We start from the raw sequence: 19,043 nt of genomic DNA, 5'->3' as shown, positions 1-19,043 counted from the left end.
CACATGATGGCAGACTACTGCTGGAGCCTTCATTGTGGTTGTCCTGATCATCGGCATAAAAAGGAAATCATACAAACTGAGTTTTTCAATGACTACTTTGTGATTAGTTCTGTACATATACTGAATATAGAATATATTGACACTAAGTATTTAAAAAATATAATTTTATATACATGGGCATATCTAGTTTATTTTTTTGCATAATTTGCATGTTTTATTAGTTTACAATAAGGTTATTATTGAGGTAATTATTTAAAAAAACTAGAGCCAATCTAGCAAAACCAATACCATATTTGGAATCTGTGCATCAAACATAACCTAAAATTAGTTTAATCTGTTTGGCAAGAAATGTTTGTTGACCAGTGTTATATTTGGTCTTGTAAATAATAAACAGCAATCATCAGTAAAATTATTGGGCAAAAACCAAAATATTCTTTTAAAATCGGTCTATAAATTGGATTTCTGCAAGCTTACATTATGTATCATGTTTCAAATTTGTGTTGGGCCATACTTTGGACTCCTATTACTACAGCTGAAAACATTTTTCAATAGAGAGATAATAAGCCTTGTAATAACATAAAAGCACATTTTGAATCCACAACTTATTAGGAAATGAGAATTTATGGCAGAAGAGACATTTAGGACCTGATTTATTAAAGCTCTCAAAGGCTCTAGAGGATACATTTTCATCAGTAAAGCTGGGTGATCCAGGAAACCTGGAATGGATCTGGTCCAGGATTCAAAACATTTGCTAGTAACTAGCTAATGACTTTAAAGAAATTGATTCCAGGTTTGCTGGATCACCCAGCTTCACTGACAAAAGTGTATCTACATCAGACCCTACCTGCTACCATGTGTGTATTTCTGCTTTATTATAATGCTGAGAACTGTGACAAGATAGCTACTAGTGGGGATGTGAGAATGGGTTTACTGGTCCTTCATTGTGTGACTTAATTTAAAATTGGTCAAAACAGTCACATTTTTAAATCGAGTAAGGAACAATAGGGAATGAAAATTGATTGGGGAAAAGAACTGTACATTGAAAAATTGTGTTTGATATACATATATCCCAATACTATGCTCTTCACTATTCCTCACTTGATTTAAGAATATTTGATTGTTCTTTGAATATTGATATGCACTTGAGCATTTTGCTACAATGTAAGCTGTGTATTATTTCTGGTCTGTCTGGTAACTATGTATCTGGATGCCAATTTAAAAAAATAAGGTAAGTTAACTTCATAATTTGGATTGGTTAAAAAACAAGTGGATTGTATATGACATTGTTGTAGTTGATTGCCAAGAATGAATTCAAACAATCTTTAAAGCTGTTGGTTAAAAATATTCGTAGAAAGTTACATGTGTATGTCTGTATTTAGCTCAGTAGCTCATTAAGTACAAACTTTCTGTAAATGTGCCCCTTATATCTTAACAATGTATTGATTTGTTGCCTCTAGCTCACTGATAGTTTTCCTGGTGAGAGCAGGAAGAGACTACTGGACTACTGCAGTTCGGCAATGTACATACTGACCCTACTGGTGGACGGGTACAAGTTTGACAGTCGGACGTGGAACAACATACGCTTTGCAAAGCAGGTGTGTGCGATATACCTGTAGCCACTGATATACAATAGGTTTTATCTGGAGTAGGATCAATTATCTGTCACCTGTTGTTTCATCCTATAGTATTTATGACTGAACAAGGTCAGCTTGGGGGATCTGAATACATACAAATACCTGACACTAAACATGTAAATTAATTATTAAGCAGAATTATTTTTCAATTAGTGATTGCTGCTGGCCTTGGGTTTTATTAGGAAAAAGTTTCCTTCCTGACCTCTAGTGGCAAAAGGGGTAAATCACAGATCCACCACAGTTACATAGTTGCATATTCAGGTGGACTACAATTGTGCTTCACAAGTTCCATATGTGGTCCATGCCATTGTTCTTCATTGTGTAAGGTAGCCCAAAGCACTGTACAGTATTGAGAAAACATTAGATTTTTTTGTGTTGACAGCTCATACACAATAATTTGGATGCCTTAATATAACAGGTACTGTGTATTTAGTACATATTTGTTAACATACCACAACAGAATACTGAAATGTGAATTCAGCCTAAGTGAAACTTTTTTTCTCAATAAGCTGGTTCGGATATCCAAAGAAACCCTGGGCTTATGAATTTCTGGGTTAATAATTAAAACTCCGAGTACTGGAGATGTTAGCATGGAGTATAAAAATATGATGCTCAATTCTATATATTCTGATCTAATATGTATTTAACATGAAAAACCCCTAGTTATGCAAACACATCTTGATTTTTCTCATCAGGCTGGAAATGCTGATGTTGGATGGACCCTGGGATACATGCTGAACATGACCAACAGGATCCCATCTGAAGGCCCCTGTCTACTAAAGGCTCACTATTACAACCTTTGGGTGGCTGCAATTTTCTTTATTGTGCTGAGTGTGATGGCAGGACTGGTGGCTGCTCCACTGCATTGTTACTTCCGGAATGCTTGCTCAGGCCAAGGGGGATGGCCATGAAGCCATTGAACAAAGGACTACCATAACTAAAAAACTGAAAATAACTTATAAGCCATGCGGATTACTTAATTGCTCCATGTGGTACATTTGGTAACATTTTTGTTTAATGTGTAGTCTGACCTATTTTGACTTTTTACTGAACTCACTAAAGAAATTTCTAATACTCTAAGTAGAGATGGATGTAGTGATTTAAATTGCAAAGACTGAAATAGATGTACAATATCAGGTTAATAAGAACTTTACAACTACTTCTCAAACACTGGTGCAAGTAGCTTAAAGTGGTCTAAACAATAAGTCACCAAGAAGTAGTGGTAAGTGACCAAATGCAAAATCCTGGTTCCTTTTTTTTTTTTTTTTTGCTTTATTCTGCACAGCACCTCATAGTGTAGAGCTCTGCTCTGTATGCAGTGGTGCCGCATACAGAGCCAGCTACAGGGAACAATGTAAATCTTGTGCATTACACCATTATTGGCCATCCAATACCCAAAGAATATTGCTGTGGAGGCAGTGTCCATGCTGGTCGATTCCTAGGACGTGGTGATTGCAGAAGCTCAGACTCACCAACAAGTCTAGTTCCACCTTAATGTTCTCCATGTGAGTGAAAAAGGTTGGATATGTTCCTGACACTATTGTGAACTCTGGTGCTTTTTAGAAAAGTGATGAATTGTCTTCAGCATTAGTCCAGTTGCTTTACCCAATGATATGTTTTGTTCATATCATCATTTCCTAAATGCAATTATCTATGTGAATCATTAAAAGGTGATTAATCTGAACCATTCGGTGCACTGTTTTCTTTTTCCTTAAAATCCTGTTACATGGCCTTTAAATATATGAGGCACATATAAGGTTGGGCAGTCCTTCCTAGGTACCAGTGTATCAAATCCATACTTGGTTAAAAAAACATCTTCACAGACATATTCTTTATAACAACTTTATTTTTATGATTATAGCTGAGTTTGCCATTAGACAGTTGAAGGAATTGCGCCTTGGGCCCAGTTTTTTGTAGGGTGTACAGATGATGGAAAATGTAAAAACCAAAACAAAAACAATAAAAGAACCTAAATGAAACAAAAAGTTTAGTCGTTCATAGATCTGACATATCTTAAATACAATCTAAAAGTGTCATGAACCTAAAGTGGAAATAAACCCTTCTATCCGTTACAGCCATGTATGGCACCATTTTGGCTTCTGCCTAGATCTGCAGTTGCACATATGACCCGTTATGACACTAGCCATTTAAACTTTTAAGTTTAACAGCGCTGATCTAAGTACACTGGCAACTTTACCAGGAGTATGCCCCAAAACATAACTTTTTTGGGAAAATGTTTATATGGTGGATTTAGTTCTGCTTTAAGATGTGATAAGACACATTTTAAATTCCATTAATTTATGGTTTAAAATGTTTTTATTGAGAGATTTTTACAAAACAAGAGAAATAATGAAAACATTTAACATTTTCAACAAAGATGTATATCTGGTAAATCAATAAATTAAATTATACAAATAAAACAAAAGGGGAAATATCAGCGATTACAATTGTTTCAAATGTTACAGAACAGTATAGCAGAGAGGTGGGGGAACGTATGGTGAGGACCCAAGAAAATCTACATTCATTTTAAACTTGGCCTCCAGTGCTCATATCAGGTGTGCTTCCAACTTGGTCAATTTTGCCACTGTATTACTGCTAGCAAAATTCACATGATTGGTTCCTTGGCAAGGGCTTCTAAAAAGTATGATGTCCTACCACAGTGACCATGTGGCAGGACTTTTGTACAACAGAATCTTTGAGTGAGTGGGAAAGACATATGTAACTGTTTGTAGACATTTCACTTCAAGTCATGGGTCTACTTAAAATGGTAACTTTGACATCCTGATCTTGGTCAGTCTGGTGATACATATATACATTCATTCATTAACAATAGTAGAATATTAGGGAATCAAAGTATTTACTGATAGTAAATGCAACACTTATAATCGCGTCTCTTCTTACAAGCTAAATAAAAAACTCAGGTATGCTTTTCCTTTAGGTCTCACTCAAGTCTTGTAGCAAAACACCTAGGGAATATACCGACACTTCCATTGCAATGACCTTCCAACCATTCTTCATTCACTGTCAAGTGAAAAAAATAACAGGGAGTAGAGACTACAGTTTTTCGACATACATGTAGGTTATAATATTTAAATACAGTAATAAATAATTTTACTTTGTGTGTTTTTAAACATGTTTCTATACTTTAGATTTAGTGTATATTACTTATTGCATGTGCATCTTGCACCATACTGCTGCACAAAGATTGTATTATTCTGCACCTCCTTTTCCTGTAACTCTATTAGACAAGATTTGTCTGTCTATACACAATATGATTTCTGCTGTACCTATTAATCTGCAAGAAAATGAAAGGTAGTATGGTATGGATTGCAGTGCCATGAAGTACAGCTAGCCACAACTAAACTGTTTTATTTTCACACTCTTAAAACATTCAATATGTATTTTTTTCAAACCCACAGACAACTAAAATTACCAGCTACAGACTGCGTGGGGAGCTGGGTGTCACTTAAAGGGGAAGAAACTTTCCCCATAGTGAAGTCATGATGCCAGAACCTGCCCACTCTCCCATCGCAGATCTGAGCCTGAGATGGGAAAGTAGGCCAGGTTGTGTCCAGAGACACAACCAGCCCACTTCCCTGGGTCTGCAATCCGTACAGGGGACATGGTCCGCGTCTCTTGCTGGTGTGCTCCCCCAAGGAGGTCTTTCTTACCCTGCTCAGGGGCGCACCGGCCAGAGCCACGGACCACCAAAATTTTCTCTGTGGTTGGCGATCGCTTATGTATGATATAGTTGTGGTCAATATATACATTAGCTTTAAAGTGACAGATGTCATAATACAAATGCAGATTAACAGGTTGGGAAACACATACTAGTCACATGCCTTCACAGATCACAAGTACAATATTGCATAAGTGGTGTCTGGGGAGAACTGGGTAGGGGATAATTTTGCCCCCAGCACAGTATTAGGCATATATTCCGCAGATGGCTCAGCACAGCCCGGAATCAGTGATAACTGTTCGGTATAATATAGCTACCTGCTCCACATTCAAACCTGTAATCACAAAAAAAGTTCTCCAACACCAATGATGTTAGTGACCATGAGATGCCATATAAATAAATGCCAAGAACAGCAAAAGAAAATGGTGCTGAAAGATTTTTAAAGGGCAGGTCACAATAAACCATGTACAGTACTTTGAAAACACTCATCATTGAACATACCTACCAACCAAAGCAGAACCATGCCACGCTTTCAAAGCCCACAGAAATGTAAATGATGTATAAGAACAACATCAGAAAACCTCTCCCCTGGTTGAGGATAAATGAACAAGGAAGTAACATATATTACCTTCTGAGAGGATATCAATGATTTGGCCTTGATTGAAGGTCAGATCTTCTGGTCCTTCTGAAGAGTATTGGTAGATGGATCTCATTTGATATAGGATCGGTCTACCCAGGCAATTATTTGTGTCCTAAATATATATATATATATATATATATAATATAAGATTAATATACTCCCCCAATATTCATTATATAGCTAAATGTATCCCCACCCATTTATTGCAATTGCCTTCAGCTGACTAAGCACAGAGTAATGCAATTTTTACCAGCTAACACTGCTGGCCGATCGTGAACAATTCAATGCTTCCTACATGGCAGCAATGGTGTTGGATAATATCATAGTGGATTAAAAGACCTGCAAGGCCAATTAACCTCAGCTTAACTGATGCACATGGTGCCAGCTTTACTTAACCTTAGTGGCTGACACACATCAGCAATGGTATTAACATAGTAATATTAGAATATTAGTTATATTAGAAAAAAAGCAAAAATGAATAAATGTTTCTGGCTTCATTTACCTTACAACAAAGCAAGAGCTTCTTCTGGTTGGCTTGTTTCAACATTACCTTGAGGTCTGCATCTCCTTTTACTGGGATTACCTGTTTCCCCTCAGAGTCCCTGTAACTGATAACAAACCATCCAATCACAACAATGCTGACATCTGGGGCAGGTTAAAGACTACATTGTCCCATTTGGCTGTATATATTAACTTCTTTGTAAAATTCTATTCCAACCAATATCATTGGTTAGGGGTCTCATTACATCTGCTTAGGACTGAGTATGAAATGCCTAGGTTAGGGGGCAATAGTTATAAGGCTAAAGTAAACCTCTGGTTTGCCCATGCCAGACAGACCCTTATGTGATAAGCACCAACAATGTCATGTGGGAGGAAGGAGAGTGAGACTCAATAAAATCTGGAAGTACGGGTGATTTTCATTCTGTGTTTATTGACTGTACAACTGTGGATGGTAAGTCTGAAATTCACATTTAGGTAATAACAAGTCCACCCCCCAACCCTCTATCATTTGTTAATGAAAAAATCTCACTTTAAGCTGCATACTTAGTCAGTGTTCATATTTTGGTTTTCGTACCTCAGTTGGATATTAATCTGCTCTTCATGTTGCTTTAACTTTTGTCTTAGATGATGCTGTAGTTCAGTATAAGTAATGTCCTGTCTTACTGACAGGTTTATAGTGAACTCCGTGTGTACTTGTAATGTAACTAGGCTGTCTTCTCCATCTACAGGCTCCGTTTTGCACATTTGGCCTTCTTGCTTGGCCTGGAGGAAGAAATTAAATGGTCATAATGGTGCAACCAATAGTGAGTGAATAGTGTTGGTAGGTTTTAGAGTAGTCAGAGGATAAAAAAACATATGCCAGTTTCTGTAATTACTCAAGAAAGATGCAATCGGAGATTCACAAGACAATCCTAAGGGTGCCTTAAGAATAGATGTTGTTCTCTAAAAATTGATGCAAGTCTCAAAAAATGAAAGTAAATCCAAAATGTTAAATTTATCCCAAGAACAAGGGACAACAGTGTAAAAGGGGAACTCTATTCTTTCCTAAAATTTTCTGTCATATCCGGGACAGAAATTGAAAGTAATTTTCCAAATAGTACTTAAGGAGCAGGACCAACAAAAAAATTATAATATTATGACAGCAATAGCTATAGATACGTTTAGATTGACAGATGTACATGCAAATGTAATCAGTGGCCTTCAGGCAAAATGCCTGAACTATGTGCTATATATGGAAAATAGCTGGACATAACCTTGGGCTTCCCTTACTGGCATGTGGATAGTAGAAGGTACCACAGTATTACCAAGGTGTATGTGGTTATAAAAAATAAGCAAAAATTAAATATTTTTACTAAGTACCACATTTGTTTTTGTACATCAAAAAATATTAGGATATTAGGAATAACAAATTAAACAATCCAAAACAATGGCCTAGTAAGGACGGCCTAGTTTTACCTTGCAGGTAAGGAGACAGTAAATGCTACGTTAAATAGTACAGTTTAAGCTTTTCTTTGAATCAACAATGTTTTAATTAGACCTTTTTTTAACTTTTTATGTGAATGTAAATATATGAAAAAACTTTTTATTGCAAAAACTTTGTGTTATGGGTCTGGGTTCCTTAGAGTATTTCCTATACACTTTTTGAATGCTAAACTTTCCTTTGTTAACTGAAATTTTTTGAAAACAGAAAAAGAGCTAATCAGATTTACAAGCTTTTGTAAATCTGCCTGTCAGCCATCTCATCATGGATGGCTGACATTTTTCTGAAACTCAACCAGGACAAAACAGAACTCAACATCTTTCCCCACCCCCTCACATTCCAAATCTCCAAATCTGACATTTTTCTAACTGTTGATAACACTGTTATCCGTCCCTCCCCTCAGGCACTTTGTCTTGGCGTCACCTTCGATTCTTCCTTCTCTTTTACCCCCCATATTCAGAACATTTCCAGGTCGTTTTTTTCACCTGCTCAACATCTCCAAAATTGGTCCCTACGTGTTCCCAGAGACAACTAAACTCCTTGTACATGCTCTTATCATCTCTCGTCTGGACTATTGTAACATCCTTCTCTCTGGTATTCCACTAACCCAACTCTCTCCTCTACAATCTATTATAAACACTGCAGTTAGACTTATCCATCCTTCTCACCATTCCTCTTCTGATTCCTCTCTTTGTAGTTTTCTTCACTGGCTTCCATTTCACCTTAAAATGAAGTTCAAGCTCCTGTGCTTTGCCTTCAAATTCCTCCACAGATCTTGTCCCACTTACCTTTCTGACCTAATAGAAAAATACCCCCCAACTGCTCTCTTCGCTCCTCCAATGACCTACTAATGACTTCCTCACTCATAACCTCTGCATATGGAATGGTCTTCCTTGTCCCATTCCTCTTGCTTCTACCTTCTGTTCATTTAACCACCTGGGCGTTACACTGATGTCTAGATTTCTGTACCAAAAGCATTACAGGTTTTAATGAATTTTTTTTTTTTAAATTGTAGACCTGTAACTTACAGAAATATGTCCGAACAGGGTTCTAGTAGATATCATGAATATAAAAAATGTTTCTTCTAAGGAAAGGACACCCGACGCTGGAGGACGACGCTGGAACACGACGATGGACGATCACAGTGGGACCAGGTAAGTGATCGCTAAACCCGAACTTTTCTCACTGTATTTTCATACAGTGAGAAAAGTACGGGCTTAACGATAATTACAACTTTTCTTAGATGGGAAAAGTACGGGCTTAACCGTTGGGAGGTTAAAAGATCACTCAAAACACATATTTTCAAATTTGCCTACTTGTCTTTCTCTGTCTCTTAAAACCCTCACTACTTGCCCACCATTCCATATTCTAGTGTGCGCTGCTACCCCCACCTCTTAGATTGTAAACTCTTCTGGGCAGGGTCCTCTCCTCCTCATGTCACTGTCTGTATCCGTCTGTCATTTGCAACCCCTTTTTAATGTACAGTGCTGCATAATATGTTGGCGCTAAATAAATAGTAATGATAATAGTAACATTGGTACACTTAAGCTGTAAGCTATTGGGTTTCTGCACCACTGCCCTTCTTCCAGATCTCAAGTTCTGAATCGACCTGCAAATTCAGGTCATTACCTGACTTCCTATTGTAGTTCTTGGAGGAGGAACTTGATTGTAAATGGTTGTTAAATAAGGAAAATCATTGTGTATACTTACTGGTGTAATCTGTTGGTTGCTTATTGGTGAACTCTGCAAAGGGACCACCATCTCCACATTTTGAAAGGGCTTTTGTGGACCAGTTTTCTCCATCACGGTTTCTGGTGTAGAAGAGGGTGTCATATTTACAAAATAAGGTGTAAAAGGCTTTATCTCTTCTAATAATCTAGGATAGACAGATGCATCTGACAAATGCTTTTCTGTAGGAGGGACACATGAGTTTGTGTGGTTCTCTCTAGAAGAATCATCCATGAATGGTTCCTCTCTTCTAACCTTATGGAAAAAAAGATGTACACATATATCACCATATATTATGAGACAATTTATTGAGCATTGTAAGAACCCAATATAATTTTCTTATTTTAACATAAGACTTGGGCACTGATCAATGTTTAATAGCTGACTGGAACTTGTGTTACAACCAATTGCAGACTGGACAGTGACAAATGTTATAAATCAGTAAGCTACAGTTTAGCTTCCCTAGTTAGTTTTCAGTCTTCTTTTAATGTGGCAAGTTCCCATAGTTAGACCTTTCCCCACAGGGAAAGGCTTAAACACCAAAAAGTGGTCAGGGAAGTGAGGTGAGTAGGAACACTGAAAAACCCAGGTGTACAGCAGGGAGATTCCACTGCTGGAATATCCAAGAAGCAAAGAGCTGGTACCAATAAATGTCGAGATAGCTCTTTTTAAGCAAACATATTTTTTATTTAGCTTACTGGCCAGTCACAGTTTATTATTACTATGTTAATACCTTATTTACAACAAATTAGTACCTCTTTGTGTTCTGGTGGACCAGGTCTCTTCCATACATCCAGAGCTGGTGATGGATTACCAGGATAAAACAGACACCATGTAAATCAGGGTATCTATAACAGAATACAAGACAAATGAAACACATTTTTTACAGCTCACCAGTGGGCTTGACATTGGGCCTGGTCGGAGGCATCTTTGTAGGGGGCAGAGGGATTCCATTATTCATTTTCTGCAAAAAGAAGAAATTAAATAGGAAGAATAAAATAGAAGAATAAATTACTATTGTGTGAAATCAATAAATTAAATCCTACTGCAATAAGGCAAACACAGCAAGGGTGCCTAAATTACACATTACCAAAATCTGAGTCTTGTTCAATCTACGGCAGCCAGATTTTGGAAAATCCCTCAAACATGGTACCTGTATCTGCTACCTAATATCTAAGTTTCCTATGCATATTGTATCACCAATAGATTTAACCATACAAAGCAAGTTTAAATTTGATTGGTTATTGTTAACAATTTTTTGATATTGATATTTTGATGCATCAAGCTTTCTGTATTGGTGGGACAACAAAAGCATGCTGTGAATTTTATTTTTACAGCATAGTAATGAATCTACAAAAGGTTCTCATCCAAGATAATAAAGAAATACAAAAAAAAATACATTGCACATTTCACTTTAAAGTGTAAAAATGTGTCACAATCAGATTTATGCTGTCAGCTGTCATGTGTTTCTTTGACATACAGGGAGGGGAATAATACCTTCTAACTATTGAGTGAACAAACCTGTAAGACTGCCAGTAACAAATTATTTAATAGTAAACAACAAAATGCTAAATTTCAAATTTCATTTCAAATTTTAAGCTTTCCTTAAGAACAGGACAATGTGACATTACCTGGAAAACTTCCACCAGCCACAACTTACTGTGTAATTATGTTTTTTTTTCACATGGATGACATAACTTTGTAAAGGCATGAAGGTTACCAATACAAACAACAAGGAGCTGAGAGATGGATTTTACTTGTTTGTTATGCCAGAAGGTAATTATTCAGAACCTAATTAGAGGATGATTTCAGACTAGTCTTATTTTAAAGCAGTACTGCTGCAGTTAACTGCATTTAGCCACCCCTGCTGCAGTTAACTGCATTTAGTAATGCTGCTTGCAGTAGCATTGATGCATTTTTTGAGGCTATCTGCAGCACCTAAAACCAGTAAATAATTCCTGGACTCCTAGAGGTTGCCAATAGATGCCTGGAAGTAGCAAATGCCAGTTTTTTTCTGTTTTGTGTTTTTAAATGTAAGTTTTTTAAAATAAACAAAAAGAAAACAAAAAATGGAACATACAAAAGTCTGAACCAAAATATCAGGCATTTCTTTCAAATTGGTGTCATAACATACAATAAGTATAAACAGCAGGAAGTAAATACAAATCAATAGTAATCAGGCTATGGGGGTGACTGTTTTGGGTTATCTGAACTCTCCCACCAGACCCATCATTATGCAACCTTGACTTTATCTGCACCAACTGTAGTAAATGTGGGATCCTATGTAAGGTCCACTATAGTTTTGTAACACCTAGTAGAAAAAGAATTTAGTGTAGGCCTGGTCTAAAGATAAGAATAAACTGAATAGAAACAAGAGATTGTTAAATAAAAGTAAGGAAAGGAAAGAAGAAAAAGGAGGGAAAGTAAGGGTCCTGAATTTCATTAGGGAGTCAAAGAGTATTGTCTTCGTTAATCTTCGTTAATTCAGTGTCATATAGCACCTGAGGAAACTGGTTGATCCCAAGGGGCCCATATCATTCAGCAAATGGGTCACTGGGTCTAGTTTAGTGGGGGTTTACATGATTCTGATAAGGAGTTTATTAACCCCAGACCAATAGGGCACTTTTTTTGAGCAACTCCAGAAAATATAAAAAAAGGGTTCCTACCCGAGAAATTCATCTGCAATAAATTGCTACTGGATGGGTATATGGCATGGATGAGAATTTTATAAGCATTTTCCCTATATAATGTGCACACTTAGCACCTTTGGGCTTTACAACATATAACCTAGTTCTAATGGGAGCTCCCTGCCTAGTGTGTGGCTTTCTATTTAGTCATGTAAGCAAATCTGATAAAAGGCACCGCAGGTTCAGCGGTAAATATCCAAGAAATCTCTGAATACCATAGTCCTGGAATAGTGGGGCCAAATGGGTGAGCACTGAATCTAAAAGGGTAAGCTGGGCAGTATTGGGTACATAAACATTGCACAGCATAACTGCTGTATTATCCAACATACCTTGCAGTATTATATACTTACCTTCTTGATCTATTAATAAATTCTAAAGAGTATCAGACACCTTAAAAATTATTGCCACTCCCGAAGATTTCTTGCATTTAGCAAGTCCATAAATACTTGTGGGTAATGGCATCTCGCAAATTTAAAAGTACCCAAGTTATCTAAGTGCGTTCCTTGAAGAAATGCAATATCAGCTTGTTGCTGCCGGAATGCCTGGAGTGTTAAATGGCGTTTGACATTGGAGTTGAGCCTTTTATCATTCAGAGAGACTAATCAAGCTAAATTGGTTTAGGAAAAGGGTGTTGTATCAAAAAGCACCAAAACCCATATGCCGCCCCTACTTCTACAATAGCAATGGGTATTTGCTCGATGGATTTGATCCCAAATGTGAGAGGCCTAAAAGGAGATTTTGAAAAAAGAACACTTAGAAAAAGAAACAGAAAAAAGGGAAAAACATAAAACCTATAGAAAAGAAAATTAACCTACTAACCGATCGGTAAAGGCTAGTCCAGCGTTTAAATTACATTTTTAATTTGTTTTTACTTTAGGTTTAAATTGTGAATTGTTGTACTTTGCGAACTTTGTTTTGAGGAATGTTATATGATCAAAATGTTTTTTCCTCATCAATATTATGATTAATTGGAAGTTGGTTGTACCAGGTTTACCCAAGAACATTGAGCCTGATTCATCAGGCCAAATTGGAAGCTCGCTCGTGCACGCGTATTCGTGATCCGGAATCAGACACCAAAAACCTATTTATAAACCCAATTTCAGCCAGCGAAAATACGCTGGCGTATGTTACAGGAAGTTATCAACTAAAATGATAGCTCGCTCCGAGCCGCGCATCTCCAGCAGCTTGACACTGACGAGCTTGCATTAAAAATCACTGTTCCCCTAAAACATTATTCTTTCTAATGGCACCCATCTTACATTTAGCCCTAAATAAAAATGTTTAGGGTGTCAAATGTTTCAAACATATATATTAGCTAAGAAATAGGCATATTTTTAAATGACCCATTCTTTTCAGGTTCGGAAAGAGTTAACTGTTTTCAGCACTTTACATAGAGGCCTACCTATAAGGCTTACGATGCCTGCCCCGAGGATCTGCCTGGTGATAAATTCCTGCGTACTCTAGCAGGTGAGAGCTCACTTTTGACAGCGGACTAGATCTTTATACAAAAATCCCAAACACACACGCGTTTCCTTTTTATTATTATTATTATTATTATTGATATTATTATTAATAAACAGGATTTATATAGTGCCAACATATTATGCATCACTGTACATTAAATAGGGATTTCAAATGACAGACTAATACAGACAGTGATACAGGAGGAGAGGACCCTGCCCCGAAGAGCTTACAATCTAGTAGGTGGGGGAATTTCACACGGAATGGGCACGGAGTAGATCAGAGGGAATTGGGTCAAGTGGACATGTAGTAGACGGAGATGATGAGAGATATCTATCTATTTTTATATATATAAATATATATATATATATAGTATAGATATCTATGATAAATATATAAATAAATAATAATATAGTCTAAAATATGAAAATATTTAAATATTTAGAAATATTTATGTATTTTCATACTATATTAATATGTAGTGGTTTAAAATTATATATAAAGAATATAAAGCTGAAAGGGTTAACATATGTGTAAAAAAAAAGACAAGGCTTTAATGTTAAAGTTTTTTTTAAAAAATGTGTGTGTTTGGTGTAACTTGTAAACTTTTTTTTACAGGTTATCCCACAATGGCAGGATGATTCCCAAAGCTGCATTCATTCATGGGCACAGCTGTGAGACTATTGATAGTGTGGGATCCCCAGGTGCTAGGGGTTACGTGAGGACATCTCCCCATTCAGCTCTAGTGATGAAAAGATGAAGAGGGGAAACCCTGATGATGGCGCAAGCATCATAAGGTATCCCCTTTGCTCAGCCAATCAAGGAGCACTAGAGGTGAATTTGTTCTAATGTATTTTTATTAGATAGTGGTTCACTGGTGTACAAATCTAAAGGATCGTATAAATAAATGATTATGGAATGTCCAACTGAAAATAACAAATTGCTAAATTTCACGAACCGTTTTGAATTTGAATCAGCTGTGCGCATAAAGATGAGCATATATAAGGGTTTTGTCTAACTTGCTTTTTTTTTGTCTTTTTATTTTCCTTGGAGGGGGGCTGTTGTTTTGTTTGTTATCCTAAATAATCTATGTTGCCACATTTGGTACTTTGCTTACCCATTTAGTACAATAGCTGCTTTTGTTTTTTAAACTTTGAATGTTTCAATGTCCATTTTGCAATTAAGACGTCAATGGTAATGCTATGTTATTGTGTTTGTGGCCATATTGTTTCATTTCAATAATATGTCTTTGTTAGCACCTATAAATGTTTGTCCTGCATAAATATATTCTAATCCAGTTTTCCACCGTTGATAGGTCAAAATTGCATATTGGTTTGGTAAGTATTTTTTGAATGCAATATTTGTTGGGCCATTTTTTAACTAATTTGGCTTTACATGAAAATGAGGGTTGTGTTTTTTTTTTTTTGTCATGTAAATTTTAATGGTGTCTGTGTGGTCTCTATATTTTATTATGACCTTTTAGCAAAAGGGTTTATATTCAATAAAGTTGTTTAAAACATTTTGTAGTTTGTTTTAATGTGATCTCCTTTACAATCTCCCAGGACCTACAATTTAAAAAGTCAGTTATGCTTGTTTCTTAAGCAGTTACCTTCTATGAATTGTTTGAAAGGCTAAAAACAGCACAATTGGCTTATTAAAACTCAGTTGTTTGAAGCGCATAGTTGTGCGCCAAACCTCTGAGTTGTGTTGATACACTGTTGTGCGCCAAGGCGGAACCGCTATGTGCGCGTGAACTGTGTTCTATTAGTTGAAAAATGCGCTGGCCACCTTTGCAGAGAAGGATCTTCATTCGGGTAAGTTTTTCTTTTATATATATATATATATATATGTATGTATGCATTTATGTGTGTAGATATACATATAAAAAGAAAATTATAAGAAGAAGTAGGAAAAGAGGATTTTTTGGGGGCATATTGCTTAACATGCTTCAAATTGAAAAGATTGCTTATTTCTTCCTATGATTTCTGATGTCATGTGCTTGGCTCCAAGCAACATTCATAGATTAAATCACTTCTGGTTAATCCACCTTTATGTGCTTCCACTACCAAACTGAGGTGAGTAAGTCAATATACAGTGGCCAAGCTCTAAAATGGCATTCAAACCTGCGCAAACACCCTGAAAGCCTGGGAAAGCAAGAAAATATGTTAGAAACAAAGTGTATTTGTCCCTGGAAGTTTGACATACTAGTATCATTTGTTTTGTGTAAACACCAAAATAATGCATACACTCCAGTATTTAATGAACAAATTTAAGTTGAGCAACAGCAGTACATCTGTTCATTTCTAAAAGTGCCTGACCCTGCTTGTAAGCTTGTCAATCCATGTGGTGTAATGTTGTACTTGACAACCTGGACCTCCTTCCATCACCATCAGGTGTGTTAGAATGAGTATGCAACTCAGCTGGACAACTAATTCACAACCAGTTTGGACAGCAAGTGGAAGTGTGTTTGGATACAATAGGGCTAAGTTTAGGCAGCACAGCCAATTGAGAACAAACCTATAACACTAATACAAATGAACAGTGACATGAGTGCAAATGTCAGACTATAAAAATAAAAAATGAAAAAAAGCATAGAAATAAAAACCATGACGATTTATTCATAAAAAGGAATATGTACATAATACATTCAAATACCAATATGTGACAATTTGACTTTGAGAATGGGACAGGGGCAACAAGGGGGTTCAAGTAACAGTTTGTAGTGGAAACCATGCAGGCATTTGTACTCAATACTTGTGGGAACAATGACAAAACATTGCTGAAAAATTGCTAAACAACAGAAACCGTAATTACAAACCAGGCACAAAAACATGGCAGCAAAACATGAAACTAACAATAATGAGGATTACAAAGTCACGTCAATGCATACCATACAAGCAAACTTACTTGATTAGTCCCCCCCCCCCCCCCCACACACAAACCAGTGCATTTAAAATAGTAAAAATGAAACTGCATATGTATTTATATGCATTTAAATTTACTTTGACATACACACAAGTGAAATTGCTAAATGTTCCTTGATACATGTATTATACCATCTTTGGCAACAATCCTTTTTTCAAATTTCTATAAAGCCAAACTAGAATGAAATTTGAATCAGATCACAAATGCTTTGTGACATTTTTTTTACATTCATACTTTTGTGTGATGACATATTATAAAGTGCTAATTAGTATATATATAGCTTGGTCTAAATTAGTTTGCAGTGTTGCAAGCAAACGAAAAAGTATCAATTGATGATCATAATGAGTATCATCATGAACTGTAGATGCGCACAGGACAGGGAGCTAAGTAATTAATTGCTTTGACCTCAACATTGACAGAGCTTAACAGATCCTCCTTAATTACACAGCTGCAAACGGACCGCCTTAATTTGTGTATTCTTGACCCCATTGTTCATTTAAAAAAGCTGAAATCCAGCTGGCAAGTAAAGGCGAGTGTACCTGCGCTCAACTCCAGCTCCGGCTCTCAGAAATTTGCCTCTTATATTGGTGCGTATTTACGCGTAGCGAGCTCGCTTGATAAATCAGGGCCATTGTGTCCTTCAGTTTTTTTATTTCAATGAAGCAAATAAAATAAGACCACATTGTTTGTCTTTGTAATAGCATGAGTACTAGTACAGTACTTCATAAAATCTTGCCATTTTTGTCAAATCCCCATTGAATACAAATATCAGGCTAACCCTCATCTAATAAAAAAAAAGCATTCAACCATAAACCATGATAATTAGTTTTGTTTTGCTTGGCTTATCTTATAGGACATCTGAGCAACTATATTTAACCAGTAAGCAGACAGATAAAATTTCAAGCCACTTACCGTCATATCAGCTTTAGGAACATTTATTGGTTCCAGAAAACTGGTGGGGATGAGGATTTTCTGTAAAACAATCAAATGATAAAACAGGATATCCGTACAGCTGTAAACTGTGTTTGCTTGAATAAATCCCTGATCTTTCACAATATACAACAAAAATATTTAGGATGAACTTTTTATCACCAAAAAAGCCATCATTGATTTCCAGTCAAGACATTGCCTATTTTGTGAAAGATGATGCAGTTAGTATGCAGCAGGAAGAAGAAACTATTTCCTCAGTCCTCTCTTCTGCAGGGATCAAACTTTGTAGCAACTAACAAGGTAAAAAAAATTAAGGAAGGGATGAAATTTGTGTTAGGCAATTGTATTGAAAATTGTAAAGGTGCCAGAAATTACATGCTTTTATCATCTTCCAGTCCATGAAGTAAATTCTGATACTGGATAATGGCTATGAAAACATGGCGCTGTCTATTTAGAGAGAAAATGACATGAAAGCACTGTCAGAGGGGGTTTCTTTGATTTCTATGAGAGGGTATACATCTCTCCAGTGTTAAACTTAAAAATTACTAGCATGCAAGCTGGTCACATATAAAAATAAATCTAACCCTAGGTCCACACCAAGGGAGAGGTTATGCTTGTCTTCTGTAGCATCATAGTCTCATCATATTTTTTTTTTTTACTTACTTGGCCGTCATGGATGGCAGTAGCCCATTCTCCATCTTTATTCAGAATGTACACTATGCTATTGGCCTTTACAGCCACCTCCCCAGCATTTTCTGGATAATAGTGGACTAATACACAATGATATCCAGCCTCTCGACCTCTGTTAATTTTACAAAATAGAAATTACATCAGCATTTTAGAAGTTAGCAGATTTTCTAAGAACAGCAATAGGAAGAATGTTAATCTATTCTCAAAAAATACTAACTTTAGTCATTTATTTACAGATGTTCTGATTAGGGATGAAGTCACCAGGGGTTTGTGACAAATCGCCAAGATTTGTGAAATTCACAAATCACCAAAATTTAGAGAAATACCTTTGCAGATTTTTGCAAGGAACATCTTTTATTACATCATATAGTCCTTTCCCCCTACTCAGCTACATCAAAAATTCAATTTATTTAGGCATTGTATGTCATGGCCACCTTTGTATTACCAAGGAGGGCTGACAGTAGTCATTTTTTAAAAGTGTGTTGGAGATGTTAGAGAGAGCTGACAATTCACTTAACAATTCATGAAAGATGGGTTTTTCTTTTTTGTTTTTAAATTTTTTTATCCTCTTGTCCATTTTATCATGTTTAATAAAATTTGGCTTATTGACCCTATAAGTGGCCAGAATTGAATACGAGTTTTCACCACACATACTTTAAAACGGGTTCCCTGCTAAGTTTAAACTTCA

General features: G+C 36.3%; 2 protein-coding genes across 7 annotated transcripts in view; one reads left to right on the top strand and one right to left on the bottom strand.

The window, feature by feature from the left end:
• ENTPD8 (ectonucleoside triphosphate diphosphohydrolase 8) overlaps positions 1 to 3,318 on the top strand; it is a 33,172-nt gene extending 29,854 nt beyond the window's left edge. For both annotated transcript variants that reach the window (XM_072431341.1, XM_072431342.1), the window contains 2 exons: positions 1,458 to 1,595; positions 2,330 to 3,318. In XM_072431341.1, coding sequence (XP_072287442.1) covers positions 1,458 to 1,595; positions 2,330 to 2,545 — 354 coding nt within the window. In that variant the 3' untranslated portion in view covers positions 2,546 to 3,318. The remainder of the gene's footprint in view (positions 1 to 1,457; positions 1,596 to 2,329) is intronic.
• A 613-nt stretch (positions 3,319 to 3,931) lies between these two features.
• The window catches only part of NOXA1 (NADPH oxidase activator 1), a 46,130-nt gene continuing 31,018 nt past the window's right edge, over positions 3,932 to 19,043 (bottom strand). For 4 of the 5 annotated variants that reach the window (XM_072431335.1, XM_072431338.1, XM_072431336.1 and 1 more), the window contains exons 9-17: positions 18,329 to 18,467; positions 17,648 to 17,707; positions 10,557 to 10,626; positions 10,418 to 10,461; positions 9,645 to 9,917; positions 7,029 to 7,216; positions 6,456 to 6,561; positions 5,942 to 6,065; positions 3,932 to 4,655 (exon numbers count right to left, since the gene is read on the bottom strand). In XM_072431335.1, coding sequence (XP_072287436.1) covers positions 4,576 to 4,655; positions 5,942 to 6,065; positions 6,456 to 6,561; positions 7,029 to 7,216; positions 9,645 to 9,917; positions 10,418 to 10,461; positions 10,557 to 10,626; positions 17,648 to 17,707; positions 18,329 to 18,467 — 1,084 coding nt within the window. In that variant the 3' untranslated portion in view covers positions 3,932 to 4,575. The remainder of the gene's footprint in view (positions 4,656 to 5,941; positions 6,066 to 6,455; positions 6,562 to 7,028; positions 7,217 to 9,644; positions 9,918 to 10,417; positions 10,462 to 10,556; positions 10,627 to 17,647; positions 17,708 to 18,328; positions 18,468 to 19,043) is intronic. The other variant, XM_072431340.1, reaches the window with a different exon arrangement.

Source organism: Pyxicephalus adspersus, chromosome Z, assembly GCF_032062135.1.
Source record: "Pyxicephalus adspersus chromosome Z, UCB_Pads_2.0, whole genome shotgun sequence".
Lineage (NCBI taxonomy): Eukaryota > Metazoa > Chordata > Amphibia > Anura > Pyxicephalidae > Pyxicephalus > Pyxicephalus adspersus.
Note: the sequence above shows the minus strand (reverse complement) of the source record. Positions and strands in the feature narration are given on the sequence as shown.